Here is a 16,490-nt window from a genome sequence, read left to right on the forward strand (position 1 = left end):
CGACCCAAGCATTGGCCTTCCCCACACCACCTGGAGACGGATGGAAGAGCTTCCTGATAAAGGTGCTGACTGCCATGAAGCAGGCGATCAGGATAGAAATCCAGGTGGCGGTCAAGGTCGCAGTGGCAGAGGCAACAGCCACCATGTTAAGGCAATCAGTGGGCTGGGGAAGAAAGTGGCGACTCAGGAGAGGACAATCCTTGACCTGGGTAAGGCCTCATCGAACCACAGTGACAGAATCGTCGCCCTGGAGACAGAAGTAAAAAAGGTTGGTGGCGGTCCAGAAGACCTAAGACATAGGAGTAGAATGAGGCCACTTGGTCCACTACCCAATCATGGCTGGGGAAACTCAGGGAGAAGGGGGAAAATTGAGGACCAGGAGAACAGGTCCTAATGACAAAATATTTGGATCGTGGACCTGCCGGAAGTTATCGAAGGCAAAGACTCGAGGGACTACATCGTCCAAATACTGGGCAACCTAGTCAGGAGAGTCAGCTTCCCCAAACCACAGAGCTCGACAGAGCACACAGACCGAAAACCAAGGCCGGGGAGCAGCCGAGGGCGATTATCACAAAACTCTACCAATATCAGGACCGTGAGAGGATCCTATGGTGGGCATGCCAGACGACAAGCACCTGGGAAAGACACAAAATCAGAATCTACCAGAACATTGGGGCAGATCTAGCAAAACGCAGGGCCAAGCTTAACCAGACAATATCGGTACTGTACAAGAAGGGGGTATGTTTTGGTATGCTAAAACGAAAGGGAAGATGCTGGAAAATCTCAGCAAGTCTGGCAGCATCTGTAGGGAGAGAAAAGAGCTAACGTTTCGAGTCCGATGACTCTTTGTCAAAGCTCAAAGTTTTGGTATGCTGTTCCCAGCAAGGCTCTGGGTCACTTACCAAAAAAAACACTACTTTAACTCCCCGGAGGAAGGAAATTAATTAGTCAGAACCAATGGCCTGGACATGGGACAGGCACGGCAACGATGAGAGTTGTGCAGGGAAAGACTGTGTAAGAGCAAAAGGCTCATTGGGCAGTGAGGATGTTTGGGTGGGGCTGCACTGCCTCGTTCCGGCCATTAAGGAAAGACTATCATAGAAAGAAGTGAGGACTGGGGAAGGCAGGTGAGGGTTTAAACAGGGAAAACGGGCAGTCAGGGGGCATAAGGAAGGAATGGCCAGCCCCGGGAGGAAGGCCACCACACTAGCAGAAATAGCTAGCACGGGAAGATGGAAAGCAAGGAGGACCGCAGCGCCCAGTAGGGAGTGCCTGGTCGGGAGGGGGGGTGGGACATAGGGACAGAGAAAGGGCGACACAGGGAAAAGGGGGAACGAGTCCACCAGGAAAGCAGTGCACCAACTCTGCCAGACACAAGAACTAGGAGCAGGAGTAAGCCATCTGGCCCCTCGAGCCTGCTCCGCCATCCAATGAGATCATGGCTGATCTTTTGTGGACTCATCTCCACTTTCCGGCCCGAACACCATAACCCCTAATCCCTTTATTCTTCAAAAAACTATCTATCTCTATCTTAAAAACATTTAATGAAGGAGCCTTAACTGCTTCACTGGGCAAGGAATTCCATAGATTCACAACCCTTTGGGTCAAGACGTTCCTCCTAAACTCAGTCCTAAATCTACTTCCCCTTATTTTGAGGCTATGCCCCCTAGTTCTGCTTTCACCCGCCAGTGGAAACAACCTGCCCGCATCTATCCTATCCATTCCCTTCATAATTTTATATGTTTCTATAAGATCCCCCCTCATCCTTCTAAATTCCAACGAGTGCAGTCCCAGTCTACTCAACCTCTCCTCGTAATCCAACCCCTTCAGCTCTGGGATTAACCTGGTGAATCTCCACAGGGACCTTCTGCTAACACAGGGAAAAGGCACCGGCTCATCAGCTGAGAAAGCAGGCAGCCACGAGTGAGAATACGCAGGTGAAGGATAGCGGAGGCAGACTGGTAATCGAGCGTTTGAGACCTTCTACCGAGGGCTGTACACCTCCGAACCTCCCAAAGGGGATGCGGATCTGAAACGGTTTCTCAATGGACTGGATTTTCCAGTCATGGGGGACGATAGGCGGGGGGAGCTGCAAGCACCAATAGGACTGGGGGAGGTCATGGAGAGTATCAGCTCCATGCAGGCGGGGTAAGGCGCTGGGACCTGACGGGTTCCCGGCTGACTTCTTTACGAAATTCACACCAGCCCTGGCCCCACACCTGGTGGACATGTTTGCAGACCCGTTAGCAAGGGGCATCCTGCCTCCTATACTAACACAAATCCACAATATCGTTGATACCCAAAAAAAGACAAGGATTCGACAGAAAGTGGATCATACAGACCCATTTCACTGCTTAATGTAGACGCAAACATACTCGAGAAAGTCCTGGCCAAGAGACTGAAGAACTGCATACCAGGGATGGTCGCAGAGGATCAGACGGGCTCTGTCAAGGATAGGCTGCTAACTGCAAACATCAGGCAGCTGTTGAATGTAATAATGACCCCTTCCGGGGAGAGAACATTCTGATTGTCTCCCTGGATGCAGAAAAGGCCTCTGACAGAGTTGAATGGAAGTACCTACTAGAGCGGTTTGGGCTGGGGACAGGATTCACCTCGTGGGTGAAACTCTTGTACAACGCCCTCAAGGCAAGCGTTCGGTACAAAACCACCAGCTCTGAATACTTCCAGCTACACAGAGGCACAAGGCAGGGATGCCCATTTTTGAACCACTGGCCATCGGACCTTTACATAGGGGACAGACAGGAGACCTTGGACGAGCTGACGGGGAACCTAGACCTGTTGACGGGATGGGAGCTCAGGCACCTCCAAATTAAACACTTTCTCCGCAAGGTGAGAGCAAAGAACCCCAGGGCCCTGAGAGGCACTCTACGAGGGGAACAAATCAACACAGAGAGCAAGGAGAGGGGAACTGTGGGAACATATACGGACGGTTCCTGGACAGGACAACATTACCACTGGACAAAACCAAACGGAAATGAGGGGACAATTTGGGGATGGAAATGGGTTGGGGGCTCTGGAGCGAAGCACTGAGCAGGGCCAACTCCACCTCCTCCTGTGCTACGCTCAGCCTCATGCAGTTTAAAGTGGTGCACAGAGCCCACCTGACTAGAACCCGAAATAGCAGATTTTTTCCGGAGGTGAAGGACAAACCTGAACAGTGCCAGGGAGGTCCGGTCATGTCTGGGGCAGGCCTCAGACTTGTCGAGTTCTGGATAGCCTTCTTCGAGACAATGTCCAAGGTTGTGGGAGTGACTGTGGAGTCATGCCTGAGAGTGGCAATCTTCAGGGTATCGGACCAGCCAGATCTTCATGTGGGGAAGAGGGCTGAATCCCTGGCTTTAGTATCCAGTAACCTTATTGAAGCCTACTTGTGACAATAAGTTATAATTATTATCATCCTTAATGGCACGTCAGAGAATCCAGCTCGGCTGGCGATCAGTCGCCCCACCCACAGCTGCAGACTGGCTGGCAGACCTGTCGGGATTTCTCCACCTGGAGAAGATCAAGTACATCATTGGAGGGTCGGGTGAGGACTTCCAAAGTGTGGGGGTCATTCATCACCCTGTTCCAAGACTTGTTCGAGGCCAACAGCTACTCAGATTTGGGGGGGGGGGTGGGGATGAGAAAATATCAGCCATGATGAGCTGTTACTCTGTCAAACTGGACAACACCAATAAAAATATTTCCCCACAAAAAAAAAGAATTAAATACGTCCTCCAGCTCATGACAAACCACTTTATATTATACGATCAGGATAGGATTGCTACGTCAAACAACAATCGCCCAAATATGACATTAAATTTGCACAGCACATACTACGTTATTGCACATTGATTTTATAGTGCACTACACCAACCAAGGAAGCCTACACTCTGGACATGTGTCGCCAACAAAAATGTTACGCCATGTCAATGCAGCAAAGTGCCTGAAGATCATTAAAAAGTAATCAGCTCATTTTTAATGAAAAAAAATCTTGGAATGGTTAACATTAAATCACGTGGATTTACATTAACAAGTCGCAAACACACGTGAGAACACATTTTTCATTTTAGTTACTAGTCAATTACGCAGCTTCTGAATTTATTCCAAGTGGGGACACAGAAATTAATACTCACAGGGCTGTCTGATGTATCATCTGCCAGCTGCAAACCAAAGTAGTCTCGTTCAGTCAGATCAAGGTGTCTGAAGACTAAATCTAATAGAATATGCCCCTGATCGTGTTTCTGGAAAATCAAAAATAGAACAACCATAAACATCTCTGTCAAATAATGTGGTATTGCATAGCAAATTATTACTTTTAAAATGTATTCTTTCATGGATGTGGACATCACTGGAAAGACCAACATTTGTTGCCCATCCCTAATTTCTTTTGAACTGAGTGGCTTGCAGGGTTTTTCAGAAGGAAGTTAGTCAACTACATCATTGTGGGTATGGAGTCACATGTAGGATAGACCAGGTGGGCAGCACGGTGGCGCAGTACATAGAACTGGGACTGCGGCGCTGAGGACCTGGGTTTGAATCCCAGCCCTGGATCACTGTCCGTGTGGAGTTTGCAAATTCTCCCCGTGCCTGCGTAGGTTTTGCCCCCACATCCCAAAGATGGTGCAGATTAGGTGAATTGTCCATGCTAAATTGCCCCTTAATTGTAAAAAAATAATAATTGGGTACTCTAAATTTCTTAAAGAAAAAGAAAAAAATGGATAGACCAGGTAAGAATGGCCAATTTCCTTCCTTGGGGCATTATTGAACAAGATGAGTTTTTAATAATAATCAATGATGGTTTCATAGTCACTATAACTGAGGCTAGCTTTCAATTTTATAAGATTTTATTAACTGAATTCAAATCTTGCCATGTGTTAAGTTGTCCTAGATTTTAGTAGGATTGTAAGGGTCCTTCCTGTTTATTCTCTTATTTTCCCTTTCCTTTATTTTTGCTGTTACATTTTTAATGCATGGATGTTTAATGGATTTGTGATTTCAACGCAAAGCAGCCTTTAATTCAAACAAGCAGCTTCCAGAAGGCTGTGCTGTTTTCGACTGGTGATTGGAAATTGGCTAGCCTCCGTAACAACCCGGTTTGACTGATGTGGCTTGTGGTCAGTACGGAAGGTGTGCTTTGCCCAGTGGAGTTTGGATATTATCCCTCTGGAATGTTTTTCAGAGTCACAAAGTTCCATTTTAGTTTCACTTTTGGTTCTGGCAGCGGAGGAAAAAGAATCAGCAAAATCCTCTCCAGAAAACGGCTGTTAAATCTCTCCAAAAAGATGATCCAGTTAACTCTCTCTCTCTCCCCAATAAGCCTGCTGCCGTTAAGATTCCTGAAAACAGGGCCTGAAGGCAGGCCATGAATGAAAAGCAAAGCCCGATGAAACAGAGACTCTGTCTCACCAGGAAAATTGAGTGTGATCCCAAACTTACTGTGGAGAATGCCTGCAAGGATCCATTATCTGAAACAAAGACTCTTTTCTCTTTCTTTTCCATCCTCCTCCTGCCCCCTTCTTTGTCTGTCCTGCGTACAGAGGGTGCGAGAGGCAAGTTCCAGTTGGAGTTAGGTAGTTACTAATATTTATCAACTGTATCTGCTGGGCATTTCACCATTAATTTTGTTATAAATAAACAGGAATTGTGTTTTAATTTACAAACTTGGTGGCAGCAATTATTGGGCAGCCAAGGGCCAAAGATTTCAGGAAATATTTGAGAATTATTGGTTAATTCACTTACGTTGTGACTCTGGGGCACGTGGGGCTGTAATTAACTGCGCATTTGCCCAGGATAGCATAACAGGATTAAGTTGGCCCGCTTACTTTTTTTAAAAATATAAATGTAGAGTATCCAATTCTTCTTTTTTCCAAATTAAGAGGCAATTTAGCATGGCCAATCCACCTGCTTTGTACATCTTTTTGTGTTGTGGGGGTGAGACCCAGGCAGGCACAGGGAGAATGGTGCAGCATGGTAGCACAGTGATAAGCACAGTTGCTTCACAGCTCCAGGGTCCCAGGTTCGATTCCTGGCTTGGGTCACTGTCTGTGTGGAGTCTGCACGTTCTCCCCGTGTCTGCGTGGGTTTCCTCCGGGTGCTCCGGTTTCCTCCCACAGTCCAAAAATGTGCGGGTTAGGTGGATTGGGCATGATAAATTCCCCTTAGTGTCCAAAAAGGATAAGTAGGGGCTACTGGGTTACAGGGATAGGGTAGATACGTGGGCTTGAGTAGGGTGCTCTTTGTAAGGGCCGGCACTATAAATTCTCTGATTCTATGAGAATGTGCAAACTCCACATGGACAGTGACCCGGGGCCAGGATCGAACCCGGGTCCTGGCGCCGTGAGGCAGCACTGCTAACCACTGCACCACCGTGCTGCCCCAAGTTCGTCTGCTTACTATGATGAACAATGTATAATTTTTAAGTTGAATTTATATGCACGCATTTGTGTGTTAAGGAAGGTAGAGTGATTCCAGTTTTATATAGGTCTTTTTATGAGCCTTGGTACTTAGAGGCATGGTTGGACCTATCGTTAAAGAGAGGGCTGGGGGGGGCGGGGGAGGAAGAGAGAGAGAGAGAGAAACAAAGTAGAAAAATAACTGGGCTGTAGACTAGCGAAAAGGGCCCAGAGACACCAGAGAAAGACAGAGTTTAGTGTGTGTCAGACAGCGAAGACAAATTTTAACCCTCTGAGAAAAAGTATAGGCGAGTGGGACGGGAGTTAACTATGTGGCCAGTCATAGAATTAATAATAATAATCACTTATTGTCACAAGTAGGTTTCAATAAAGTTACTGTGAAAAGCCCCTTTCGGTGAAATGATCAGTTTAGCAATGTTACTACTGGATTTGGATTTGGGTTTATTGTCACGTGTACTGAGGTACAGTGAAAAGTATTGTTCTGTGTACAGACCAGGCAGATCATTCCATACATGAAAATAGAGACACATAGAAATTAGGTGAAGCATATGGAGTGTACTACTCAGAAGAGAAGATGTCATTGACTTCAGGAAGCAAAGTACTGTACACACCCCTGTCAGCATCAATGGGGTCGAGGTGGAGTTGGTTAGCAGTTTCAAATTCCTAGGGGTACACATCTCCAAAAATCTGTCCTGGTCCGCCCATGTCGAGACTACCACCAAGAAAGCACAACAGCGCCTATACTTCCTCAGGAAACAAAGGAAATTCGGCATGTCCACATTAACTCTCACCAACTTTTACAGATGCACCATAGAAAGCATCCTATCAGGCTGCATCACAGCCTAGAATGGCAACTGCTCGGCCAAAGACCGCAAAAGTCTGAGAATACGCACAAACAGATTCAAAAACAGCTTCTTTCCAGTTGTTGTCAGACTCCTAAACTACCCTCTCATGGACTGACCTTATTAACACTCCACCCTGTATGCTTCATCCGATGCCGGTGCTTATGTAGTTACATTGTGTACCTTGTGTTGCCCTATTATGTATTTTCTTTTATTTCCTTTTCTTTTCACTTACATAATGATCTGTTGAACTTCACACAGAAAAATACTTTTCACCGTACCTCGGTACACATGACAATAAACAAATCCAAATCCAAATTTGTGGAGATATCAGTTCAGTCCATAAGAGGGTCATGCAGGAGTCTGGTAACGGCAGGTAAGCTGTTTTTGAATCTTTTAGTGCATGTTCTCTGACTTTTGTATCTCCTGCCGGAAGGACGAGGTTGGAAGGGAGAATAACCCAGGTGGGAGGGGCCTTTGATTATGCTGCCCGCTTTCCCCAGGCAGCGGGGGTGTAGACAAAGTCAATGAATGGGAGGCAGGTTTGTGTGATGAACTGGGCTATGTTCACAACTCTGTAGTTTATTGCACTCTTGGGCCAAGCAGTTGTCATACCAGGCTGCGATGCAGCCAGATAGGATGCTTTCTATGGTGCATCTGTAAAAATTGGTAAGAGACAATGTGGATATGCCGAATTTCCTTAGTTTCCTGAGGAAGTATAGGCGCTGTTGTGCTTTCTTGGTCATAGCGTCAGCGTGGGTGGACAAGGACAGATTTTGGTGATGTGCACACCTAGGAATTTGAAGCTGTCGACCATCTCCACCTCAGCACCTCTGATGCAGACAGGGGTGCGTACGATACTTTGCTTCCTGAAGTCAATGACCAGCTCCTTAGTTTTGCTGATGTTGAGGGAGAGATTTTTGTCGTTACATGCCACTAGCTTCTATATCACCCACTGAAGCAGTTAGTTTGAAGTGCAGTTATTTTTCAGTGTCTAGGGAAGGGATGGGAATTGGGTGAGGAACATCAAGTGAATGCTCAAGAATTCACAAGAAAACCATTCATGAGTGTCAGTCCCAAGTAAGGAACTTTTGGAACCCCTCAGTTGCTCTCAGAGCAAAATGTCACCTTCTCCAAATACAAGAATTCCATTAGATCCCTCAACCATACCAAGGCACAGGATGGAGAAGCCGACCACCATCCCCAACAAGACCAGCCTACGAGGCAAAGGCTAAAACATCTGCCCTCGCTACCACCTGCAGCTCTAACAAGTCCGACACCCCGAATATGGCCCCCAGAGGACTGGGCTCTCGGTCCACATGTAAAATTGCCAACATGGTGCTGAAGAATGACCCCCTTTGCCAGAATCTTGGCATCCACATTCAATAACTATATACTGGCCTGTACAATCCACACTCTGCTGGGTCCTTATCCTTTTACAGCTGCAGAGAAATGGATGCCTGTCCCATAGTCTCCGGCAGTACGCCCTTCACTACCACGTCCTCAACCATCTCCTCCAGCAGCGGTGCCATCTTATTCAGAAACTTATAAAACTCAACCGGGAAATCATTCGATAGCCGTCAGCACCTTTCCCATCGCCATCCACCCTTCCTCCATCCCCACAGGCTGCTCCAACTCTGCCCTCTCCGCCTCTCCCACCTCAGGACACTCCAACCACCCCAGAAAATCCCTCATGTCTGACTGGGGCTGGTTTAGCACACTGGGCTAAACAGCTGGCTTGTAATGCAGAACAAGGCCAGCAGCACGGGTTCAATTCCCTTACTGGCCTCTCCGAACAGGCGCCGGAATGTGGTGACTAGGGGCTTTTCACAGTAACTTCATTGAAACCTACTTGTGACAATAAGCAATTATTACTATTATTATTATCCTCCAGGGGCTCAGACTTATACAGATTCTTATAAAACTCTTCAAACACCTGATTCACCATTAGCTCCTCTGCCCTACCCCAGACCTGAACAATTTATTTTGCTGCCACCTGCCAGCGGAGCCGGCCTGCCAACAAGCAGTTGGCCTTCTCCCTATACTCTTATCCAAACCCCTTCACCCGCCTTATTGTAGTTGTATCCTCCACATTTCTTCCATCCACCTCTAAAATGTTCTCTACCAATCGTTGCCGGTCCTCTTTTGCCTCCCTGCCCATCTGAGCCTTAAAAAAGATAATCCCCCCCCCCCTACTCAATGGGAGAAGAACTGCGAAGATAACCGCCCACCACCGCCCCTCTTGTCAGTAATAACCACTACTGTTGCCCCCCCACAGCAAGCAATACCTAGCCCCATCGTAGTCACCGGAAGTCACCTGCTCCTTTCCCCCACCTTCCCAGAAACCCCCCGCCACTTTGTCTCAAAACCTCACCCAGTATCATCCCCCCCCCACCATTCACATCTGCCAGGCCCATTGAGACCTGTCTATACAGGTTCCAATGGCCGCAGCCCCTACCCCCATCTTGCTCCCATTCACTAACCCTTGCTAGAGCCCTCTCCCCCACATCGTAAAACAAACCAACACCCTAGCCCCCCCACACCAATACCTTCCAAATTGCCAACACAATATTCCCTCAAACCCAAAAATAACAAATCCCAATCGATAAACCCCAAACCATCCTTTCCCAAACACCACTTAACAAAAAAAAAGAGAAAAAAACAATGCAAAAAAAGTAAAAGAAAAACAAATAACAACGTCAAATTCCAAACTCAATTCAGTCCCAGTCCTTCAGCTTTCATAAACGTTTCCGCTGCCTCAAAATAGTCGTCCCTGGAGTTGTGACCCTCAGCTTTTTCCCAACCAAAGGCCATCCCTGCATTCTCACCAGCTCCGCTGAGAGATCCTGGTATATACGTATACCACCACCTTCCCACATCACCTCTCATTTCATCTTCCTCATCTCAGCATCTTCTCCTTCACCCGATAGCTGTGGAAGCAGACGATCACAGCCCTTGATGGTTCATTCGCCTTTGGTTTCTGCTGGAGTGGCTGGTGGGCCCTGTCCAAATCCGAGGAAGGGGTCCTCCTCCTCCTCCCCCATCAACTTCGCTAACATCGCCACAAAGTACTCCACAGGCCTTTGGCCCTCCAGCCCCACAATCCTTTGATTCTGCCTTATTCACCTGTTCGCCAGGTTCTCCACTTTGGCTCACAGACTGTGGTTACTTTCCACCACCATCCACAGCTCCTCTCCCATCAAGGTGAACTGGTCTCTGTGCTGAGACAATGCCTTCTCCACCCCCTTCAGCAACTCTCATTGCTCCTGTACTGCTGTCGACATCTATGCCAAAGACTCCTTAATGAGGGAAGGGTCTCACCCACCCACTCCGAGTGTCCTCATTTCCATTCAATGCTTATCGAAGTGTTTCGAAAACAGCCGCTCAAACTCTCCTGTCATCACATTTGCAAGCTTATCCACTGTATTGGGCACAGCCCCACTCGGTGAGCTTGCCCCTGCCATCTTTCCACCCGCTGAACTCCCCACCAAACTCACCGGCGGACTTTGGCTCGCCCCTTTTTTCCTGTATTCTTCTTCTAGGATTTTGACATCCTTTAGTTGCCTTAAGCGTTCCCACAAATGATCGGATGAAATTCTCCCCAAAAACTGGGTACAAAAAGGGTCAAAAAACAAAGGCTCGCAAGAGCGACCAAACATGCGACCTCTACCTACAGGCTGCCTCCGGAAGTCCCCCCACGGTTTCTCAAGGTAAGATTATCAAGCGAGGGTTTCACTCTGGGATCTGACTTCTCCAGTATCTGGGATCCAGCAGGGATCATAACATTAACTTGATCATTGCACGGTAGCACAGGGTTAGTACTGTTGCTTCACAGCTCCAGGGTCCCAGGTTCGATTTCCCGGCTTGGGTCACTGTCTGTGCGGAGTCTGCACGTTCTCCCCATGTCTGCGTGGGGTTCCTCCGGGCGCACCGGTTCAGGTGCTCCGGTATTCTCCCACAAATCCCGAAAGACGTGCTGTTATGTAATTTGGACATTCTGAATTCTCCCTCGGTACACCTGAACAGGCGCTGGAATGTGGTGACTAGGGGCTTTTCACAGTAACTTCATTGCAGTGTTAACGTAAGCCTACTTGTGACAATAAACGTTATTATTAAAAGGCTTTTTCAGTATATGCATTCTGCAATAAGCTAACAAGGTCAAGTCGCCAGAAGTAATCAGGGTGGATTTGATTTATTTCTGTTTTTCTGCTAATATTCATATCCGTATTTTAAACATGCTACAAAAATGTCCATGGCAAGAGAACAATTATGAATAGTCAGGGCCCCTAATCGCAGACAACAAATTTGCACCAAGGTGAGGCAAGGCCAGAATTTGGGATAAAATATGGTCCCTGGGACCATTTTGTGCGTACACCAAATGATAGGAAACTGGGTATTTATACGTTCTTGAGAGCATAGGCAAAATTCCTGTTTGTGCGAGAACCAGCGGGCAGCATGGTATTACAGTGGTTAGCACAATTGCTTCACAGCTCCAGGGTTCCAAGTTCGACTCCTGGCTTGGGTCACCTTCTGTGCGGAGTCTGCACGTTCTCCTCGTGTCTGCGTGGGTTTCCTCCAGGTGCTCCGGTTTCCTCCCACAGTCCAAAGATGTGCGGGTTAGGTGGATTGGCTATGCTAAAAGGCCCCAAGTGTCCAAAAAGGTTAAGTGGGGGTTACTGGATTATGGAGATAGGGTGGAGGCGTGGGCTTGAGTAGGGTGCACTTTCCAAGGGCTGGTGCAGACTCGATGGGCTGAATGGCCTCCTTCTGCTCTGTAAATTCTATGATTCATAATTGGAGCACTGCGCCTAGTGGTAGGGGCAGAATTCCTGTCAGTGTGGGAACTAGGCAGAACGGTGTGCTTTCGAGGGTAGAGGAAGAATTCATGTCAGCACGAGGGCCTTGAAGTAGTGAAGTCTGTAGTGCATTCCTGGTAATTATACCTTTTGTTCTTTAGCTCATTTGGTTAATTGATTAGTGCATTGTTGCTTTATTTTATCCTTGAAGCAATGAGCTTTGGTATTATTAGTCTGAGTCCTTTGCTGTCAAACTAAAACAGTTTGAAAGGTTAATTTGGGACCCAGTAATTAGGCTGCATGCAACTAAATTATATCAAGTCTATATTTACAAAATACCCTTTTTAAACTTCCCATGTGGTGGAATTTGAGCGCTGCAACCGTGGATTACTAGTCCACGGCCAGTACCACTGTACGACCAACAACAATTAAATTACAATTCAACTTGAAGACCATGTAAATCATGCCACAAATCAATGTACATATTAACATGCACCATTACAATTGGGAAATTGAATTTGCTCAATAGTTCACACCATGCACAACAACAGATGGTATGTACCTTGTTCAAACAAATCCAGTTTTCTTGGTGGCAGTTAATGGTGTACTATAATTAATTGAGATGATAAAGGGCTACAACTATTTTATTCTTTCAAATATCCTCATTCATTTGATTGTGCAAACACGGTTTAATCAATTCACCATAAAAACATTACATCTGTACATTAGAGGAGTTTAGGAAGTGGTCCAAATACTCCTCTGTCCTGCTGCCAACTGCTGAGACATGAAAATCTCATTCTCCAGACAGACAAGAGCATCAAAATGGCAGCTTTCCAATATCACTTGAATTCATAGTTCAAAGGGAGGGGAGTACAGCTTACACTAGAACGGACTCAAATCCTAATTTAAGTGAAGAGTTTCTAAAAACAAGGTAATATTATGGAATGAGGGCCACCTTTTGGGTACGAAAGGAAAAGAAGACACACTCATATGTTTTCTCTCATGAGCCCTGCAGTATGGCCCTCATCGTCAAACCATGCCTTGGTCTCTCTCCCTAACTTCACCTCTCCTTACTCCACCCTGCTGCCTCCTTTCTTCAATTCGTTACCAGGTAGATAAGTCAACATCTTTTCCCAAAGGTAGGCGTGTTTAAAACTAGAGGTTTAAGATTAGGGGGAAGAGATACGAAAAGGTCCAGAGGGGCAATTATTTTCACACCGAGGGTGGATAGTGTCTGGTACGAGCTAACAGAGATAGAGGTGGGAACAATTTTGTCTTTTAAAAAAGCATTTAGACAGTTATATGGTAAAGATGGGTAAATTGGGACTAGCTTAGTGGTAAAAACTGAGCGGCATGGACAAGTTGGGCCAAAAGGGCCTGTTTTTATGTTGTAAACCTCTAACTCCATGACCACTCAAACTCCATTGAGATTCAGCGGGGAATCAACTCTGACGCTTCATTCGGCCGAGATCTGTGCCGCTGGCTGGGGGGCTTCTGCTAGAGTTGGGGGGAGTGGTGGGCCGGTAGGCGGTCCAGCACAGCCGGCGCCATGTTTTCCGGTGCGACCAGTGGGGATGTAGGCATGTGTGGCTGCAGCTGGTCAGCCCTGCGCACGCGCGGCCTGGGACCCGGCAATTCCTGGCCATTCTCCGCGCACTCCCTGGATGTTTCACACAGAGCCGGTGCTAGGCCCTCACTGGTACCGGAATTGGTGAGGGTTTTGTGCCGATTTTCCCTTCGTGGAACACTACGGGTCTTCCGTTGACATCCTTTCCTGCAGCGTATGAGGTGGGTGGGTGGGTACACGGTACATACTCGTGCGACTCAACCAACGTTGTCTACCTCATACGCTGCAGGAAAGGATGTCCCGAAGCGTGGTACATTGGTGAGACCATGCAGACGCTGCGACAACGAATGAACGGACATCGCGCGACAATAACCAGGCAGGAATGTTCCCTTCCAGTTGGGGAACACTTCAGCAGTCAAGGGCATTCAGCCTCTGATCTCCAGGTAAGCGTTCTCCAAGGCGGCCTTCAGGACACGCGACAACGCAGAATCGCTGAGCAGAAACGTACAGCCAAGTTCCGCACACATGAATACGGCCTCAACCGGGACCTGGGATTCATGTCGCATTACATTCATCCCCCACCATCTGGCCTGGGCTTGCGTATTCCTACCAACTGTCCTGGCTCGAGACAATTCACACCTCTTTAACCTGGGGTTACCCCTATCTCTGGATCTGTAAAGATTCAATTACCTGCAAATGCTCGCATTCTAAGCATTGTCTGGCATCTTTGAATTTATATATATATATATATATATATATATATATATATATATATATATATATATATATATATATATATATATATATATTTATTATATATATATATATATATATGTTTCTGGAACACAACTCTTCATTCACCCGAGGAAGGAGCAGTGCTCCGAAACCTAGTGTTGTTGGAAAAAACATGTTGGACTTTAACCTGGTGTTGTAAGACTTCTTACTGTGCTCACCCCAGTCCAACACCGGCATCTCTACATCAAGTCTAAAAGGGCACAGACTTGACAATATATTGCCTATTATTGGTTTGGACATCAGAACTGACTATTATCACAAAGCAATACTGTGCAAAGAGATTATCGAACCCTTTGTCCACCAACACCAGCCTATATACTATGCACCCACAACAGGTGAAATACTCTGAATGACACTTGGGTAACCTCTTGTGCCAAAGTATTCAATTACAGGCATCTAAAAGGAGTCCAGCATCTAAGACACAGATGACTGTCAACATCAGCCTCATAGCTCAGAGTCTGGCTTTAATCTGGATATTTTGAGAGAATGTCAGCTGATACTGCATGTACAGGGAAATGTGTTCTTACAAAATCTCATGACATCCTGCACTTTACAGATGCTGGGTACTTTAAGTCTGCCCATTTTACATTCCAACAATGCTTGCAGTTGGCTAACTCAATTTATGGATAGTTTGGAAGTTTGCTGGAATTTATCAAAACCTACTTGAAGACTTAATTATGTAAATGTGAATTGGCTAATTCTCTAGCCTCTTTCCGCACACACGATATATAATTGTTTCATGCGAGACTCAACATGTAGCCTCCCTCTGACATAATCTACCACCACTCTAAAAGCCCTCTCAAGACCAACTGATTTGTTTGAATTGAAAGCAGTGTGACCGGTATGATTCTCTCATTTTTCAAAAAGACTGCCCAGCTCCAGGGTTCAGAGGTAAGAAACATATTTGGGGAAGTCCAAGCAGGAACAGATGTCTTGAAATTTCCACAACTTCTATTTGTATAATACCCTTCCTGTAATAAAATGTCTCACAGCACTTTACGAGAGCATTAAGCAAATGTTGACACCGAGCTATGCATGGGGCTATTAGGGGAAATGTCCAAAGCATGGTCACAGTGACATTTTCTGTAGTATCTTAATGGAGTATTTTGAGTTTGGAGAGGAAATTCCAGAGCTAAGGACCTAGACAATTGATGGTGCTGCCACCAATTTTGGGGAAACACAATCGGTATGCTCAAGGCCAGAATTACACAGGTATCTGTGTAATTATTAGGGCAGCACGGTAGCCTTGTGGATAGCACAATCGCTTCACAGCTCCGGGGTCCCAGATTCGATTCCGGCTTGGGTCACTGTCTTTGCGGAGTCTGCACGTCCGCCCCGTGTATGCGTGGGTTTCCTCCGGGTGCTCCGGTTTCCTCGCTCAGTCCAAAGATGTGCAAGTTAGGTGGATTGGACTTGATAAAATTGTCCTTAGTGTCCAAAATTGCCCTTAGTGTTGGGTGGGGTTACTGGGTTATGGGGATAGGGTGGAGGTGTTAACCTTGGGTAGGGTGCCCTTTCCAGGAGCCGGTGCAGACTCGATGGGCCGAATGGCCTCATTCTGCACTGTAAATTTTATGATCTATGTTCTCAAAGTTGCGAAGCTGGAGGTTACAGAGATAGGGAGGGATCTGTAAACAAAACTAACAATTTGACAATTTTAAAAGTTGAGACACCCAAAGTAAGTCAAAGAGTACAGCAATGATGGGTAAACACGACCTAGCATAGAGACATGGGCAGTAGAGCACTAGAAACAAAAAGGGTTTTTGTGGGAGGCAAGCCAAATCTACATTGCAGTAGTTAATGCAGGCTGTAGGTAGCAAAAGCATGGATTAACAGATGAGCAGAGACAGGGGTGGAGTAAGGCAATACAGCAGGAGGTAGGGAGAAAATTTTAAGTGACAGATCCATAGGCAGATATTCATTTCAAGGATTAAATATGACACCAAGCTTTTGAGCAGTCAGGATCAACCTAAAGACAGTTGTTTAGTCATATCTATTAAGCATAGTGCATAATATTCAACTCAATTTATTCATGAAAAATGAAAAACGCTTATTGTCACGAGTAAGCTTCAAT

The 16,490-nt window shown here is 46.5% G+C and overlaps 1 protein-coding gene across 7 annotated transcripts in view; it reads right to left on the reverse strand.

The window, feature by feature from the left end:
• The window catches only part of ptpn4a (protein tyrosine phosphatase non-receptor type 4a), a 428,771-nt gene that overhangs the window by 267,762 nt on the left and 144,519 nt on the right, over positions 1–16,490 (reverse strand). For all 7 annotated transcript variants that reach the window (XM_038790048.1, XM_038790047.1, XM_038790049.1 and 4 more), the window contains one exon: positions 4,137–4,244. In XM_038790048.1, coding sequence (XP_038645976.1) covers positions 4,137–4,244 — 108 coding nt within the window. The remainder of the gene's footprint in view (positions 1–4,136; positions 4,245–16,490) is intronic.

The sequence above is a fragment of the Scyliorhinus canicula genome, chromosome 2 (genome assembly GCF_902713615.1).
Source record: "Scyliorhinus canicula chromosome 2, sScyCan1.1, whole genome shotgun sequence".
In the NCBI taxonomy this organism is placed as follows: Eukaryota; Metazoa; Chordata; class Chondrichthyes; order Carcharhiniformes; family Scyliorhinidae; genus Scyliorhinus; species Scyliorhinus canicula.